Source organism: Oryx dammah, unplaced genomic scaffold, assembly GCF_014754425.2.
Source record: "Oryx dammah isolate SB20612 unplaced genomic scaffold, SCBI_Odam_1.1 HiC_scaffold_6, whole genome shotgun sequence".
Taxonomy (NCBI): domain Eukaryota; kingdom Metazoa; phylum Chordata; class Mammalia; order Artiodactyla; family Bovidae; genus Oryx; species Oryx dammah.
The window spans coordinates 32,327,029-32,345,440 of record NW_024070190.1 but is presented as its reverse complement, the minus strand read 5'-3'; the positions used below and the strand labels follow the sequence as shown (position 1 = coordinate 32,345,440).

The 18,412-nt window shown below is 52.7% G+C and overlaps 1 protein-coding gene across 1 annotated transcript in view; it reads left to right on the top strand.

Annotated features, from left to right (window-relative positions):
* Positions 1-1,470: 1,470 nt before the first annotated feature.
* The window catches only part of SLC29A3 (solute carrier family 29 member 3), a 44,733-nt gene continuing 27,791 nt past the window's right edge, over positions 1,471-18,412 (top strand). The window contains exons 1-2 of the mRNA XM_040242535.1: positions 1,471-1,539; positions 4,690-4,988. Of these exons, the coding sequence (XP_040098469.1) occupies position 1,539; positions 4,690-4,988 (300 nt within the window). The 5' untranslated portion in view covers positions 1,471-1,538. The remainder of the gene's footprint in view (positions 1,540-4,689; positions 4,989-18,412) is intronic.

Below are 18,412 nucleotides of genomic sequence, written 5' to 3'. Positions count from 1 at the left end.
CTACTTCAACTTCAGACTCCAGCCATAGGTATAGAGTACCCAGGGTGCCCAAACTTTTGTCCAACTTGGTGACAAAATCAGGGGTCCCCACACATTTCCTCCAGTTTCAATAATTTGCTAGGATGGCCTACAGAATTCAGGACAAAACTTACTATCATTGGTTTATTTTATATAAAGGGTACAAAATGAACAAGGTACCAGGTCCCATGTTTCTGTCCCCATGGAGTTGGGGTGTGCCACCCTCCCTGAAGGTAGATGTGTTTGCCAACCCAGAAGCTCTCTGAACCGGATCATTTAGGGGTTTTATGGAGGTTCATTATGTAGGCATGGTTAATTAACTCATTGGTCATGGGTGGTTAGGTCATCACTAGCTCCTCTCCCCTCCCTGGAGGCAGGGCATGGAGCTGAAAGTTCCAACCTTCTAATCCCCAGGGTGGGTTCCACCAGCCCTCAACCAGAAGCTATCTGGGGCCCACCAAGCCCACCTCATTAGCACAAATTCAGTTGTGGCTTAAATGGGCTTGAATAACAAAAAAAAAAATCACCCCCATCACTCAGGAAATTCTATGGGTTTTAGAAATAGTCTATCAGGAACCAGGGACCAGATCAAATGTATTTCTGATCCTAACACACCACAGGCCCCACTGCAGGGCCTGGCACATGGTAGGTCTGCTTAATGAAGGACGCACAGTATTCTGCCAGCCTCACCATGAAACAAGGCTGCCTCCTCCCCGTGGTCCTGAGAGCACCCAGCGCTGACCCACTGCTGTGGGGTCAGGGGACTCTCAACAGTTTTAGAACCAGACAGAGCTAGCGTTACATCACACCTCCGTCGGGGCTTCCCACAAGCCCAGCTTTCTCAGGTCCCTGAGAGGGGCACAGGGCAACTCCGGCCCCTCCGGGCATGTGACAATAATGAGCGTGGACGTCAGGTCAGAGCAGAGAGACGGTGACTGCCTTGGGCGGTAATTTAGACAGGAAGTTCTGGCCGCCGGTGGGAGGGCCTGATAGGGTCTGAGTGGTCCTGAGGAGTAGCTACTCCTCTGCCTCGACTAGTGAGCTTCTGGAAGGCGCTGGCTCCCTGGAGGGTCCCCGCGGGTGTGGGGAACAGTAGGGGATCAGAGAGGTGCAGGTGAGACTCCGCAGGTGCCTGGGCGGGGTCGGGTGGGGAGCTCTTAGGGTCAGGCGGAGCAGGGCTCTGGGAGCTGACGGGGTGGTCGGGCTCCACGGTGGGGGAGCAGCGGCGGAAGCGCCGGGAGCCGACTCACTGCGCACTCGCGCGCTAGCCTGGGCGGTGCACCTGGCGGCCGGCGCCTCCCTCCCTCCACCTGTGAAATGGGCGCGTGCCCACAGCCTGCCGCCCGCGTAACTGCGCGCAGAGCCGCGAAAGGAGACCTGTTTGCAAACCCGGAAGCGCCGGCGGGGTGGCAGGGGGCGGGGCCTGGAGGCGGAGCCCGGCCTCAGGGCCGGCAGAGCCCCGAGTTGCAGTGGCCGCGGCAGCCGGGGAGGCAGCGGCGTTGGCGGCGAGCGACGGCGACAGTAAGTGCGGGCCGGCGGTCGGGCGCGGGCCTGGCCCCCGCCCAGCTCTTCAGGCTCCTGGTGGCTCCCCGGGCTCTCGCTGGGGGCGGCCTCCCCCCTCCCCAATCCCGCGGCCCTCCCGGGGGTGCTCCCCTGGAGCCTCAGAACCCCGACCCAGCCTCCAGCTCGGTGCGACGCCTCTAGCTGTGACCCCCCTTCCCCGGCGTCCATTCTCTTCCTCCCTTGCTCTCGCCTCTCACTTTCCTTTCACGTTCCCTCCTCCTGGGTCTGCGTTCTCCTCCAGATTCTCTTCCCGCCCCCTCATGAACTTCCTGAGATCGGACCTCACCGGTTGGATGTGGGGGGCCTGGGTATGGACAAGTTAGCCCAAAGTATCCAGAAGGTGGGTGAGAGCCCAAATTGGGGCGCCTGAGTCTGGGGGTGTCCCCGACCCCAAGGCAGATTCTGCCGTGGCCTCTGCGTGGCACCCTGTGTTTCCCACAGTGCTTTCCCATAGGGTAGCCTCCCCAGCCCCTTGCCCCCATTTCACAGGTGAGGAAATCGAGGCACAAAGGCGAAACTGACTTAAGAGTCAGTCAAAAACTTCCTGGGAACCAGCGCCGAGACCTGGAAGATGGACTGTGGTGGCCCCAGGCCCCACGAGTTTCTGCTGCATTGAGCAGGGTCTACCCCTTGCCCCAAGTCAACCAGGACAGGAGCAGGGCTGAGCCCTGCAGATTCCTACAGGTGCCTGAGGAACACACCCCAGGGCATCACCACCCTGGCCCCGGGGATGCCAGGACTCTTCCTTGCCTTTCTTCTTTTTTAATCCAAAGCCAGCAGCTAGCTTTCATAAAGAGTAATAAGACTGCTCACTCCAGTGCGCCAGCCTGTGACCTGAGTGAGAGAAAATTCCTGGCTCTTTCAGAAGCTTGGTCAAGGCCGAATGGTCCTGGACAAATAGGCCCCTGGAGCTGAGAATGGACTCCAGCCGAGTGTGGCCTGAGTGACTGAATGTCAGCCCCAGCACCTACCCCTGGAGTTTGAGCATCTGGAAAGGACCACTTGCCCATTGTCTGTTGTCCTATGTGGGTCATAATTTTTACATTTTTAAACACTAATATAGAAACTGTGTGTGTGTGCACACGTGTGCGTGCATGGCCACACTGTCTGGTTAGTTAGTGCTGAGCTCCCTGTGAATCAAAGCTGGGAAAAGGCTCTGCTCAACCAGGGGAGTTTAAAATAGACTTGCTGACACAGATGCTCTGGGCTTCCGGCCGCCTCCTGCCTGCCTGCTGCAGGGTACATGCTGCCCCAGTAGGGGTACATATCCTGGCTGTTCAGAACCCATTCATTCAGCAGATACTGATCAGGGTGCCCTGCAGTGCTGCCTTCGCCTCGGTTCACAGCTCACTGACCAGGAATTCTTCCAGAAGGTCTGTACTTGGAGCCAGTAGACAAGGATGCACATTGCCAACCACCTTCCTCCCAGGGAGGCCAAGGAATCCACATGGCCCTCAGACTGATTGGCTGAGTAACCTCACTTTTCCCATTTGTTAGCTGCATGACTTTGGGCAAATTACTCAACCTCTCTGAGCCTCACTCTTCACCTGTGAAATGGGTCTTAGAGTAGCACCTACCATATTGGGCTGTTGTCAGCCTCAAGTGCCAGGTACAGACCTGGACATGCCCCAGTGCTGGATTTAACTATTGGGAATTCTCACTGTTTGAATGTGGGACAAACTTTACATCCTCGTTCTTTGCATCTGATAAAAAGGAAGCAATAATTCCTGCCTAATTCTGAGAAATATTGTGAGGCTCTCCTGAAATAGCAGATAAGGCCCTATGCTATACCTCTGTGACAGAGCGTTCGCATTTCTCCTGGTCTGGCTTAATGCTGAGTTAAGGCTCAGCCTCCTATGTAAGCCTAGATGCACTGATTTATTTATTGCAGAAGGGTCTACAGAGTGTCCCATCCTCAGTTTTATGGAAATATTTCCCATTTATCAAGCTGCTGCCACAGCCTAGGTGCTATATAGAGCATAGAAGTAGGCATGCCACCTTGCAGCCAAACTCCACAGCCAGCCAGCCAGCTGACAAGCCCAGGATGGCAGGGAAGATGCTGACACTTATCAGCATTGCCAGCCAGTTGCAATTTACAATAACCATTGTAAAAAGGCTTCCCTGGGTTTGCAGATGGGGAAAGTGAGGCTCCGAACTTGGTGCCTTGCCCGAGGCTGTGTACACAATTGTTACTGGCAACCCAGAATCTTTAGTTTGTTTTAGCTGCTACTGCAGATGGGGAGTTGCTGTCTCGTGGTGGGATGTAACGAATAGAGGTGGGGGCCCAGGCAGGAGCTGCAAACCCAGGCTTGGCCATTTGCCTGGTCTGTGACCTGTTCTTTGGACCTCAGTTTTCCCACAATGAAATGAGGGAGTGGACTATTAGATGTTTCAAACCAGCTTCTGGGGTCAGCTCTAGACACTATGAGGTTTATTTTTTTTAATGTTATTTGAATGCCTTTATTTTTATTTATAATTTTTATTTTTGAACAGATAATACACTCACAAAGTTCAGAATTCAAGAGGCACAAAAGAACATGCAGTGAAGTCCCCAGCCTCGCTTCTCAGAGGCAACCACTGTTTGAAATTCCTTGCGTATCCTTCCAGAGGGCATACTTACATATGTGTGTATCTCTCCTCCTCACCTACCCGATCTGTGCTTCTTATGTACAGATAGTACCATATTCTACACACTTTCCTCCTCCTTAATTTTCTCCCACAAAGTTGAAAAGAGTTTAGAGAACATTCTTGGCTTATCGAGAAGCATAATTCTTTTTGTTGTGGCTGCTTAGAAATTTGAATGCCTTGAGACCAGGTTTGCCCTTCTGGACTCACTGCTACAGGCCCCACTATGCCACATTGCCTTACTCCCAGCCAACCTGTCTGCTACCATGTGGCCTCTGTATAGTTTGGGGGCATCCTGAGGTCACTTAAAATTCTGACATGTTGTCTTTGCCCCTAATAATTAAACCTGAAGCTCTCTAATCACACTTTGGTGACTCCACAGATCCCCAGGTAGGGGCAGAATCAGCTCTGTAAGATGGGTGAGTCTCCAGCTGTACCTGGCCTCAGCTTCTGATCACCTACCCTGTCTCTCCACTCCAACAGTGGCTATCATCACAGAAGATGACTTTCGTCATACCTCCAATTCCACCTACAGAACTGCAAGCAGCTCCCTCCAAGCTGACCAAGAAGCACTGCTTGAGAAGCTGCTGGACTGCCCGCCACCCAGCCTGCAGAGGCCCGAGGACCGCTACAACGGTACCTACATCATCTTCTTCAGCTTGGGCATCGGCAGCCTGCTGCCATGGAACTTCTTTGTCACGGCCCAGGAGTACTGGATATTCAAACTCAGCAACTGCTCCAGCCCAGCCACTGGGGAGGAGCCTAAGGACTCAGACATCCTGGTAAGGCAGGCTTCTCCCGGGGGTTGGGGGTCAGTGGAGAACAAGCTTCTTGGAAGGGACAAAGGCTGTGTTCACTTGGGTGCACCCTTCCAGGAAGGCTTGTCGCGTGTTGTGAGTATGGATGCAAGTTGGGAGGCTGTGTGGAGTGTAGTACGTAGATGGAATTCATTTCAGCCCTAAGACATGCTCTGTGTTATGTATGAGGCCTTTTGTTTCACATGGCAGGATAATATGGAATTGGATAAGACACAGTCCCAGCCTTCACATTGCTTAGTATTTAACTTGGGGAGGAGATGCAAATGATGAGTCTGTGTAGTGTGGTATAGTAATTGACCCCCAAATCCTGAGTCTATGCCTCCATGGGTTTGAAAGGGTGACTCTAATAGCATCAAGTTCAGCTATGAGTTGCAGAAAATTCCAAAAGAGCAGTGGCTACCACAAGATGGAAGGAAGGTCATTTTCTCTCATGTGCAAGCCTGGAGGGGCCAGCCCCATGCTGGCATGATATTCCATGGTGTCAGGAACCTAGCTGCTCCACCATCTGTAGCTTCCATGTTCAGGATCACTTCATAGCCCAAGATGGCTGTAGGAGTTCTTGCCATTACATCACATAGGAAGAGAGGAGAGGCATAAGAACATAAACACTCTGGGAATTAAGCACATGACTTCTGCTCATATTGTGTTGGCCACAGCGCAGTCATGGGAACACATGCACCTCAAAGGAGGCTGGGAAATAGAGTCTTTAAGCATAGTCTTTATCCCAGAGAACCATGTACCCAGCTCAGATGAGAGTTTGTGTAGTTGTGGAAGACAGGGGGAATCGAAGAATGGGGATAAGTAGTCTTGTCATAAAGGGAGAGATCTCTGCAACTGAGAAGGATGGGGAGGAGACATTCCAGGTGGAAGGCAAATTCTGAGCTATGGTAGCATGGGAGGAAAGTTCAGATGTCTCTGAGGAACAGTGAACCGTCTAGTTTTCCCGAAAGTGGGGCACCCACACACGTGAGAGACAGATAAGGCTTGATTTTATTGCCTCGGCCTTGAAGTCATTGCTCGTGACTTGAATGTTAAGGTGAGGAGTCTCAGTTTGGTTGGCAGTGGCATCAGGTCTACCCTTGCCACCTGGGGCTGCTCACTTTGTGGGGTGACTTTTCCCTCAAGCAGGGAGAGTGTTAAAGAAAAAGTAATTCTGCCACTTGTTAAAGCAGTAAGGAAGCCTTTACTCAAGACTGTTGCAGTAAGGGAGAGAGATTGGGCTCACCTACTGCAAGACTGGACAAGGCAATGGCACCCCACTCCAGGACTCTTGCCTGGCAAATCCCATGGACGAAGGAGCCTGGTAGGCTGCAGTCCATGGCGTCGCTACGAGTTGGACACGACTGGGCGACTTCACTTTCACTTTTCACTTTCATGCGTTGGAGAAGGAAATGGCAACCCACTCCAGTATTCTTGCCTGGAGAATCCCAGGGACGGGGGAGCCTGGTGGGCTGCCGTCTATGGGGTCTCCCAGAGTCAGACACGACTGAAGCAACTTAGCAGCAGCAGCAAGAACAAGAGGGGATTTATGGCCAGGGAGCAAAGCGAGAGGTCAGTGGATGGAAAATTACTAAGAGGAGCTGTCAAGGATAGGGTTGTTGTTGTTTTTTCTCATAAATTGATGTTTTATTATACTTTGGTTTAGTATAAAAATTGTCAGTAACCTTACTTGGGAAATAGCCAGAGCATTTGAGAATTCTTTTTAAAATTTATTTTATTGAAGTATAGTTGATAGAGCCTCAGTTTCTACAACTGATCCAGAGCAGTGTCTGTTCTCTCTTGAAAGCTCATGGATGGGGGAAGTAGGGTGTCTCTGAAGGCAAGCCAGACTAGGGGTTGCCAGCTGCCACCTGTCGCCTCTAGGGCTGCCCCAGGAAACAGGAACAGGATACCCTAGCTGACCCAGCCATACCCCTCAACTGGCCTGGGAGTTGGCTCACCAACCCTATTCTGAAAGTACCTTTGAGATCCCTGACCTAACCCCGTGGAACTTTCGATGAGTCTGACATTAAGTGAGGCTTCCCTCTTGTCTGACTGGAAGGGCTCTTCCAGTTACATGGTCACCCAGGGAGCTTTTTCAAAAATTCCGATCTGGGCTCCTCCCCTGACATTCTGATTGAATCAGGCAGAGATGAATGGACATGGGAAGTTTAAGACTTCACGTCTCCTCCTCCAGCCCCACCCCCTAGATTCTGACACCCTGCGAGTGCCTCTCTCTGTTAACTGAGGAATTCATAGATGCTTGTAGGGACCGGAGCAGCCAGTGTAAACTCATTTCGCTGCTGAAGGGCTGTCACAGGAATGTCATGTAGTAATTTAGAGCGTCCTACTCTAGGTGTGGTCTTGGAACCAGGCTTCACTGGGAGCGTGTTAGTGAGGCAGTCTCAAGCCCCTGGACTGGCTGAGTCAGGAGTTGCCAACATGCCACCCTGGTGACTGGCCCGCATGGTGGAGCTAAGGCAGGGCTTCTAGAAACAGACTGTGTGGGTTCATACCCTACCTCTGTTCTTAGCTCCCTGGCGTCTCAGTGCTCATCTTGCAGTATGTAACAGGAGGATTATACCCCCACCAGCTTCTTAGGGTTGTTATGAGGATTAAGTAAATTAACATGCACACACAGCACTTAGAGTCTGGTACCACTGCTGTGAGTGCCGTATAAACATTATTATTATTATCATTCGAGTGATGGGGCCAATACTCTGAGCTGCATGTGGCCCTGGTGTATTTCCAGACGGCTGGCTTAGCCAGGGTGCTTTATGGTCCACTTTTATTTACCAGTGACTCAAGCGTCCCAGCTTTCTGCCAGCCTCGGTAAATCAGCCAGCCCACTTGGGCTTCATCCAGAAGATCCCCGTCTGCCTGGGCCAGCCCCCGGCCTCGGGCAGCCCCCAGGGCTGGTTCCACGTGCACCTGTCCCGCCTCCCCCTCTGCCTGCTGGCCCGGGTGGGGAGGACGTGCAGTCCCGTGTCTGGGAGCCTGCCCTTGCCCGGTGGCCATGTGCCGTGAGCCGCTCTGGCTGCAAGGCAGTCCTTTCCCAGCTGCAGGCACTTAGCATTCCAGGCCCTGCTACTATGCTTTATTGCCTCTTTCCAAGTGCTGGCAGGTGCAGATGCAGTACCAGCGGCTGCCCGGAGCTCCTGGCTCTTGGCATCAGAGATGAGAGACCTGTCACCCTTCGATTCATGGGCCGGGTTTGGGAAGCAAGCATGCTGGGGTGTTTCTGCATTTTGTGGACCATTTTTCTTTGCCTAATTCCTCATTTCTGCCACCCTCCTCCCCAGTTCTTTTCCCCTCTCTTCCTGATTTCCCTGTGAGAGGTGATTGGTCTGTGCTGTCACCTGAGGGCTACTCTGGGGGAGGGAGCCGGAAGAGTCAGCCGGTCTGCCTTCAGCCGCCCCCTGCAACTTAATTAGCTGTGGGTCTGGCTGTTGTGTTTTCTCTGTACTTTCCTTTGTGTATTTCCCAGGGATGGATACCTTTGGGTAGGGAGTTTGACTCTATAGGAATTTTGCACAGACTGCCTCCCCACCCCACCCCCCCACCCCCACCGCCCAAATTATGTACTTTGAAGGTCACCTGCCTTCTCAGGCTCATTTCCTTCGGCCTGGAGCAGCCTTGGGATGGTTTAGAAAGCTTTCTGCTCACCTGCCCCCTTGTCTCCATTCTCTGGAATAAGAACTTTGAATAAACTCACCACAAGAATGTGGGCCCAGAGCCAAAAAAAATTAGAGCGTAAACAAGGAAGAATTGACAGGAAAATCTGATGCAGGGGGAACCACGATACTGCCATATTCTGAGCCCGACTATATGTAGCCCCACCATGCTGGCAAGGGTGTTAAACACGGTGTCTCTTGTTAACCCTGTTTTTTTTTTTTTTTCCAGACAAAAAAGCTAAAGGCTCAAAGAGGTTCGATAGCCTGTCCCTAATCAGATAGCTAGAAGGGTTGTAAACAGTTTTACGGAGAACTTAGGCGGGTAGATGACTGCAGCATCATGTCATGTTCAGAGGGGGGTGCAAAGGGGACTGTTGTGGAGACAGGGGCCAACCCACACCTGGATTGGGCCAAACCCTGTCTTTCTTCCTATGGAGAGCCTGACCCTGGTCTGGTCTCCTTTCTACCCAGGAAGCCCAGGGCCCTTAGCTCTACTCCTGGATTCTGAACCCAGTTTCCAAGGTGTCAGCTGATCCCTCCCCAACACCCCACTTCCTCCACCCCAGCCCCAGTCCTCCTTTGGCTCTGGGGTTTTTAAACTATCCCTGATCCTGTGGGGCCTCCTTGCCCTCCCGTCGGCCTTTCCTGCAAGCCTGTAGACTGCTGCTTGGCCAGAGACTGTCCATCGGCCACGCACCCCCTTTCTGACCCAGAGAGGACAGTGGTGACGTTTTCTCCTGGTCATTCTCTGTCATGAGGCTGCCATGGCCCCTCCCCACACACCCAGGGCTCCTTTCTGAGGGGGCTGTGGACATGGCCAGGTCATGGCACCCACAGTCTGAGTTGGTGTCAGCAGGGCCAGAACCCGGGCCTGGCAATCTACAGCTGTCCCATCCATCCGCTGACCAGAGGGAGCCCCAGTGGCCCAGTCCTAAGGAGTGGGGCGGGAGGCGGGTGCATCTCTGACTCTTGGAACCCCCTCTGCTGCCAGCTGTCTGAGCTGTGGGCTTCTCATTGGCGTCCCCAGCGTCTAGGGCACTTCCCCATCAGGCCCTCACCCCACAGTTCCTGGTCCTGACACTTATTCTGGGGAGCCATGCTCTCAGCACTTTGCATTAGCTCGTTTAACCCCACTGCACCCTGTGAGGTGGGAAGTGTTGTCATCCTTGGTGACAGCACGCTTTTCACAGACTGTTCGCTCCTCAGGGGTAGCGAATACAGGCCTCTTACTGTATGTCCCTATGTTCCCAGCAAAGAGTTACACGTGATAAACATAAGTTGTTATACAACTGGGGAGGAAAGCCTCATGACCCCAGTCCAAAAGAGGGCTTTGCAAGGGAGCAGAAGGTCTGGGGATCACAGTGGCCACCACCGAAGGAGTTCTGATGGTTCAGGTGGTGGGCAGAGACGTGAAGTGGGGCTCCTGCCTCGGGAAGGGACCCAGGTTGATCTGATTTAGCAGGTGGGGCATCTTCTCACTTATGTTAGCTTTGTCCTCACCCAACTCCTCAGCCTCACCCAAAGGGGCAGGATAGCATGACTGGGGAGCTATTCTTACAGCTAAGGGCAGGCATCCCAGTCCAAGGAGGAAGGTTCAGAGCAACCAGGATGAACTAGTTTAGAGAAGGACAGATTATCAGATGCCTTGGTTATGACTTGTTGGTTTTACAGAGTCCCCACCACGCAGCCTGTGCCCGCCACCAGTGGACCCACCATCTTACTAATATTTCGTCTGCAGGATGACCTGGTGAGTTAGGTGCTGTGCCCAGTTTTCAGATGGAGAAGCTGAGGCTCACAGATTTGGAGCTAGTGACTCAAGGTCACTGACTCCCAAGTGACAGAACTGGGCTATTGACCAGTCTGGAGGTTAGCAAGAGCCTGTGCTGGTAAGCAACATGCTCTGGACTCTCCATCTCCCCTGGTGTCCTCGGTTCTGGCTACACACTAGAATCACCCAGTGAGCTGTGAAACCTACCCACCTGCCCCACCCATCCGATTCTGGAAACACTGAAGGAGGGGCCTGGACACAAGTATTGTAAAGCTCTCTGGCTGAGGCTAAATGTGCAGCCACATGATCTAAGAGAAGGGTTTCCAGGTGGGGGTAAGGAGCAGCCTCTACCAGATCATTCGTCAGACAGGCTTAGGCTACCTCATGAGAGATGTAAGTGAGCCCTCTGAAAGGACTTCCTCCAGTGCAGGTTGTCAAAGCTGGCAGTGGAGGGGAGGATGAAAATAGGCTCCCTGCTAGAAGTCCAAGGAATGGCTTTCTGTGGCCTGGGCTTCTTCAGAGAGAGTGGGGTCCTCACTGGGACCCTTCCAAACAGAAATGGTGGTGCTGAAAGCTCAGCTTCTATGCACCAGTGCTGAATCAAATCTGGGAGACAGAGTTTTGGGTGAAGTAGAGAAGAATAGCTTTATTGCTTTGCCAGGCAAAGGGAGACACAGCAGGCTCCTGACCCAAAAACTATGTGTCCCTACATGGGAGGATTTGGTGAGGAGTTTTATAGCGATAGTTCAAGAGTGGGGTTGCTGATAAGAGGAGTGTGTGTGTGCAGGGCCTGCATGCCTTTAATCTGGCCTCAGGTCGTCTTCTGTGCAGTGAAGAATGCTAATTCCATTTGTTGGGGGTTTTGATTCTGTAAAGATCTCAGAGATATTGTGTATCTCATGAGGTGGAACCAGAACTCAACCCCAAGGCTGCACTATTTTTTCTTGGCTGCCCTTCCCTTATCTCTGTATACCTTCCCAGATTAGCAGCTGTGGGAATCTGCCCTTTGGAAGCTGGAGTCTGTTCCCTACAAGAAAAAAGGACAGAAAGGCTCCCGTGCTCAGAAGCCCTACAGGGTCCTGCTCAGTTTCACTGAACAGGGGTTCTGGTATTCCTTTGACCTAAATACTTCAGGCTCAATGAATTCCTCAGCGTGCCTCTGCCGTTCCCCCAGGGCCTGACAACCTGGGGAAGAGGCTTCAGCCCTTCCTCCAGTCATGCGCTTAGTGCGAGCTGGGGGCGCTCCATAGCCATCCTCCTCTTACTCCTCACTTGCCAGCCTCCTGGAAGAGGAGCAGTAGGGCCGACTGGGTCCTGAGGTGGACGTCCTAGCACCTAGGGTGACACGGGCAAGAGCAGGGGGGCCATGAGGATGGAGGACAGGGTGGTCCTCCATGAGGATGGAGGCCCACGGTTCAGTGGAGGTGGTCCTGGTCTCCCCTCTCCTGCGTGGCTGCCTCTGTGAGGACCCGCCAGTGGACTGTGACCTGCTCCTGGAGTTTCAGAGCCACGGGTCATTTCTTCCGTAAATGCTCAGTGCCTGGGAGGAAGCTGGGTCTGTCTGTCCCCTGCAGGGGAGGTGGAAGGAGCCCAGGAGGGTGACAGGACTTTATTCAGCTCCAGTTTTAGTAGTGCCCTCCCTCACTATGTGGCTTGGGGTCAGGCTCCGTGGCTTCTGGGTCTTTTGTGCACAGACCCACCTGCAGTCTGTACAGAGTGCTCAGGATATTATTGCTGGGAGGGAAGCCTGGTATTTACTGAGCGTCTCCTGTGAGGCATCTGCAGTGTGCAGACTGGGCCGAATCCTTATAATATTCACCACCTTTACCAAACTCTCACCCTGTGCCAGCCACTGCACTAACAGCCCTGGTTTGTTTATTAATTCCATGAGATTTATTAAACAACCTACTGTGTGCCAGAGGTTTTCTTTTCTTTATCTCTCTTGGTCCTTATAGCCCTCAGGGTATTATTATGCCCATTTTACAGAGAAGGAAACCAAGGCTCGAAAAATACAAGTGATTTGTTCCCAAGCACAGTTAGTGACAACTGTTACTCAAGCCAGGCCATCTGAACCTGTGTTGTCTGTGCCCTTATTTCCTGTGCCCCAAAGCTGCCTTTCTGATCTCGGGTCGCCTCGGCCTGCAGTGCTTGAAGCAGGGCTTGGGTTCCCAGGTAGGGATTGAGGCCGGGTCATGGTGGTGAGAACACCAGATCCTAGCCACTAGACCAGGGGTCAGTGACAAGGGCCCGGCCCCTTCACCTTTGCAGAAAAGAATTTCCACAAAGTTGGAAAGTAGTGAAGGAAGTGAAGAGTTTATTAGGGGAAGAAAGAGTACACAGTACATGTGGATAGACGCACAGGCAGACTCAGAGAGAGAGAGAGAGAGAGAGAGAGAGTCCCAGAGTCGCACCCTGGTGGCAGTTTGAATTACTTTTATGGGGCCTTTCTTCTGGGTGTCCTTTGGCCAATCATTTTGGTTTGCCTGGTTCACAGTCCATATTTGGGCTTCCCTGGTGGCTCAGACGGTAAAGCGTCTGTCTACAATGCGGGAGACCTGGGTTCGATCCCTGGGTCAGGAAGATTCCCTGGTGAAGGAAATGGCAACTCACTCCAGTATTCTTGCCTAGAAAATCCCATGGATGGAGGAGCCCGGTGCAGGCTACTGTCCGTGAGGTTGCAAAGAGTCGGACACAACTGAGCGACTTCACTTTCACTTTCAGTCCATATTTGATATATCTCAGGATCATCACACGTGTGTGCACGCATCTCTTAGCCAAGATGGATTCTATTGAAAAGGTTGTGGGTAGCTTAGCATCAGTAGATAACACTCCCCTTTAGACCTCCAAGGAGCCTTTCTGTGCCTGTGTGGTCAGGAAGGTACCCCGACTTCAAGAATAAGAAATATGTGGTCTGGGGAGGGCCCAGCCTCCTCCCTTAATTGTCCGCCCGGTCTTGGAGCTTCAGTCCTCAGGGAATGAATCCCTTATCACTTTACCCTGGAGGGGTGAGGGAGGGCCCATCTACCTCCTGCCTCATTTCCAGATGTTTTCAGACTGCTTTTGACCCCAGTGCACATTTCACCTGGCAGAACCTACATGTCTGTAAGGGAAACAGCGTTTCAGGAAGCAGCATCTACACTTTAAAAAAAAGATCTCTGACTGTAGTTTTCAAAGAAGAGCAAGTGATCATGGGGCTGATTTTATAAATGGCTTATAAGCCACCCAGGCTGAAGATGGAGAGTTTGCTTTGGGATTTAACCTTTGGTAGGAGCCCATGATGGCCTTGGGGAGCAGTGTCGTGGGGGAGGGGCAGAAGCTGGACCTGAGGCGGTGGGGGGGGTGGAGGGGGGAGGAACTGGGGAGACTGCACTCCTGGGAAATACCTCGAGGAGCTCTACTCTGAAACTTTCTCCTTTTGGAGGTTTGGAGTGGGAGTTACAGGGGGACGTGTGGTCAGGAGGGTATGGATTTCTCTGGGTTTGTTTTGTTTTTAATACAGCGGAAATGGCAGGCAGTGTGTATGCTTGTGTGAGTGGGCCAGTGGAGAGGGGACCATGGGTGCTGAGGAAGATGAGGAAGCAGAGTTGGGTGAGGTCCGCAAGCAGATAAGGCCTGGGCTCAGAGCACAGTGGAGGGGTCCCAGCCAAGCCCGCAGATGATTCATCCTCAGGAACAGGAGAGAAGGCAGCCAAAGAGAAAATGAAATAAAGTTTTGGTCCTGACCTATTAAGTGGATTTCATATCCGTCAGTGGGTTGCAACCTGTTATTTGAAGAGCCCTTCACCTGTTTGCCTGTGACCTCACAGCCATAAGGATGCGTTTTCCCCAGAGGGAAGGAAAGTGAAGCGGTAAGTGACGTGCTGATGCCATAGGGCTGTGAAGACAAGGGTAGGGACTATAACCCAGGGGTACCTGAGGCTGCGTTAGATTTCCTGGGGCGCTTCGGCAGACACTCAGATTCTCAGGCTCCACCCTGCGGGCTGCCTGTCCCGGGCGGGCCAGGTGCTCCTGACATAGCCAGCTGGCAGGGGGGTGGGCATCCAGGTCTCCTCTGTGCCACGCGCTGTTCCTTGAGAAGCTTGCACCTCTCTGGATGTAGATAGATCATGGCCCTCCTGCAGTCCACTCCTAGCGCAACTCACATCTTTATTAAGGCAGGATTTTGCCTGAGCCCTGTCATCCCAGAAAGGGAGACAGTGGGGGCAGTCTGGGGGTCAGGCAGAATAGGAGGGGGGCTTCAGGCTTCCTGCACAGGGCATGAGCGAGTGGTTGCCAGGCAGAGGGCAGGTCCCTCCCCCCGCACTGCCCAACAGCCTGGGCAAACATGGATGGCTGCTCTAAACCATTTTTTAAAATTAGAACCAAAGTGAGTCATTTTTTAAAAATTCCCTTGTCCACCCTCTGATTCTAACTGCAGACCCAGCCAGCATGCCATTCCCAATAAATATACTGTGATGGCTTTCTCTTCTGTTTTTAGCTCTTGCTGTGTCCTGCAGAGGGAGAGAAAAAGCCCAACCTGAGACGCTGTCAGTCCTGCCTTCGATGGCCTCGACTTCTCTTTTTGTTTTCTCCCCGTGTGCTCAGGGCCCCTCTCCACACCGGCACCCTGCACCCTGGCCCTCCCAAGCTATTGATTGCTACCCCTCGGTTTTATTCCTTCCCTCTCTCGTCCTTAGAGTCTAGAGGCGATTTCCTCGACAAATTCGAGGGCTTTGAGTCTCCTTAATGTGATTGATCATCCCGAGGATCCAGAGAGCAGAAACAGACTGCAGTCTTTGTGGGTGCCTTTGTTATAGGGCCATCACCTGGGAGGGGCCTGTGGTGGCGGCAAGGACTGGGGGGTGGTCCTCTTGGGAGTCCTGTCTGTGTCTACACTTGTGTGTACACACATCTGAGGTGTGTAGTAGCCTATGGTTTCTGCCCACATGGACCTCAAAAAGAGAAACAGCCTCCCTGTAGAGGAGAGGTCATGTTGGGTGAGGAATTGCAGCCTAGGCTGCTAAGGACTCCCTCCTCCTGGTGGTTCTCCTGGGTTTCCTTCTACAGAGAGAGTCTGGAGCACTACCACACCACCTCCACGTTACACACATGCCGCAGGGCCTGGTCCCCGCCCTCAGCGGTCAGCCCTGGGGGCCGATGCACGTCAGCCCTCTGGGAGCTGCAGAAACTGAGGGTAGGTGGGGAGTTTCCTTGGAAGACCTCTTCCTCCTCGCCCTGGCCACATGGTCAGGCAGCAGACGAGGAAGGACAGGCTGGCCAAGCACCATCAGGGGCCAAGCCCCGAATCAGCTCTCACCCCGTGGAGGTTGTGCGTGAACTTATAGGCTTCCAGTTTCTGTGACCTTTTGTTCTGTTTCTGAGCCCTTTCCCTGCCGACTAAGGTTCTAGCCTGTGGGTGTGTGGCGGTGGTGGATTGATTAGTCACCAAGTCGTGTCCGATCTTCCCACCCCATGGACCATAGCCCGCCAGGCTCCTCCGTCCATGGGATCTTCCAGGCAGGAATTTTGGAACGAGGGTGTGTAGGTAGCACATACAGGATGAAGATTCCAGGCCTGCTTGCCCCTGGTCAGGAACCAGGTGAAGGTGAAGTGGGGCGTGGAGCAGAGTGGAAGGTTGGCAGAAGTGATGTTGCCATTTACCCTGCTCACCCTGCCTGGTGGAAGGACCTGGGGTTCAGGAGGGCTGGGTTGTTTCTGACTCTTTGTTGAATTTGCTGAGTGACTTAGGGCTCTTGTTTCCTTAAGAAACTAGATTGAGGCTGGCAAACTTCTTGCAAAGGGCTAGATGGTAAATATTTCAGTCTTTCTGGGCCACGGGATCTCTGTGGCAGCTACTTGGCTCTGCCCTTGTAGAGTGAAAGCCACTGTGGATAATTCATAAACAAACAAGCATGACTTTTTCAGTATTTCCCAAAAAAAGGAAGCTGGACAGATTTGACCCCAGGCCAATCTCTTGCCAACCCCAGGACTGGCCACTCCCTGTGGTTCTCCCCCTACAAGTGTTCTGAGATCTGTTATAGAGGTGCCTAACTGACTTGATTTCTCTTTATAACACTTAACCACTGCCTGACATATTGTCTGTTTAGTTTCTTATGCGTTTGCCGACTGTCTCCTTGACCAGAACATCAGTTCCATGAAAGCAGGAACTTGAACTAAATCCCCTCTGAATCACTACTGGGCTCGGAAAGACGAGCGGAGTGAGGAGTTGATGGATAAGCGTTTGTAGAGGACCTGTCTGTGCTGGACTCACGGGGAGAGGGCATGGAGGAAGACCCTTGCAGGATTAGACGCCCGCCGTGGCCCCACATTCAGGGGGCTGGACTCTCACCGTGGGGTCAGTTTTGCACAGAATACACTGGAGCAGACGTCCTTCCCTGCCCAGTCGAGTTGCTGAAGCCTGAAACTGAGGGGTTACCCTTTGTCTTCCTCTGTCCTTCTACCCCCACAGTCAGCCTACCTCTGAAACGTCGTAATCCCTCCAGTTCTTCCCTCCATGGCCTCAGCCTCGCTGGCTCCCAGGGTGTCCCCTGCCATCAGTTCTCCATGGAGGCTGCAGAAGTGGTTTCTTTAAGACAAAATAGAGAGGCCAGGTAAGGGGACAGAGGACTGGGTCTGAGCTGCATGACTTTGGACAAGTACCTGACCTCTCTGAGCCTCAGTGTCCTTGTCTGCAGTGTCGAGGGATTAAGTACATGAAGAACACTTGAAATAGCTCTGCATGGTGGGGGCTGGGTGAGTGGGTGAGTGGGTGCTGGTACCCAACTTCTCAAGGGTTTAGAACCTCACATCCAAACTCTGGCCTCAGCCAGTTTGGTCCCCCCTTCTCTCCCTCACTCCCTGGATTCCAGAATCACCCTGGTTTTTCAGTTGTTTGAACGCACCAACCTCATTCATCCCCTCACCTTTCACGAGCTTATCCTTGGGTCTCTGTTCACATGTTAGCGTCTCACTACCCTCGCCAATATAAGTCCCCGCATTAGGTCCTATTTTATCCCCTTACTTGGTTTTTCTTTCCATTGCATTTGTTACAATTTGCTGTCCTTTAAAAAGCTTGTTTACTCTTTTTTTTTTCTCCCTCACTAGAGTACCCCAGCCTCAAGCACATGCTGGGCAAATTGAGGGTGCTCGGCCATTACTTGTTGCATAAATGAGTGGGCTCTGAAAGATTGACTGCCTTTAACATTTCTTAAGTGAATGAATGAGTGGATACATGCATAGCCCCTGCCACCAGCTTCTGCCCCTCCATTCATTCCACTACCTCCTGCCAGGTGACCCTCTAGACCTAGCACTGACCATATGGTTTTGCTGTTCAGAGGCCTTCCATAGCTCCCTGCTGCTGCTGCTGCTAAGTTGCTTCAGTCATGTCCGACTCTGTGCGACCCTATAGACGGCAGCCCACCAGGCTTCCCCGTCCCTGGGATTCTCCAGGCAAGAACACTGGAGTGGGTTGCCATTTCCTTCTCCAGTGCATGAAAGTGAAAAGTGAAAGTGAAGTCACTCAGTCGTGTTCGACTCTTTGTGACCCCATGGACTGCAGCCCACCAGGCTCCTCTGCCCATGGGACTTTCCAGGCAAGAGTACTGGAGTGGGGTGCCATTGCCTTCTCCATCCATAGCTCCCTAGTACCATCTGAAATAACACCCCTCTCATGAGACCACCCATTATCCTTCTTCACCCCCATGTGCCATCATATAACCAAACTGGAGCTTAAAAAGGGTCAAAAGGGAGGAGACAGTGCGTGAAGAGGTCCAAGGAAGGGCCAGGAGACCGGGCTGCATGGGGAAGAGTCCACAGTTGCTGGACCCTGCAAGGCAGACAAACACAGGACAAATGGGCTTGGATTGGGGGTGAGAAGGTGTGGGCAGAAGAAGGAGCTGAGCAAAGGCATGGGTGGAGCTGGGATCTGGTGGAGTGAGCATGAGCCACAGTCAGCTGCTGGGGATATGGGGGCCAGCAAATGGGGGAGC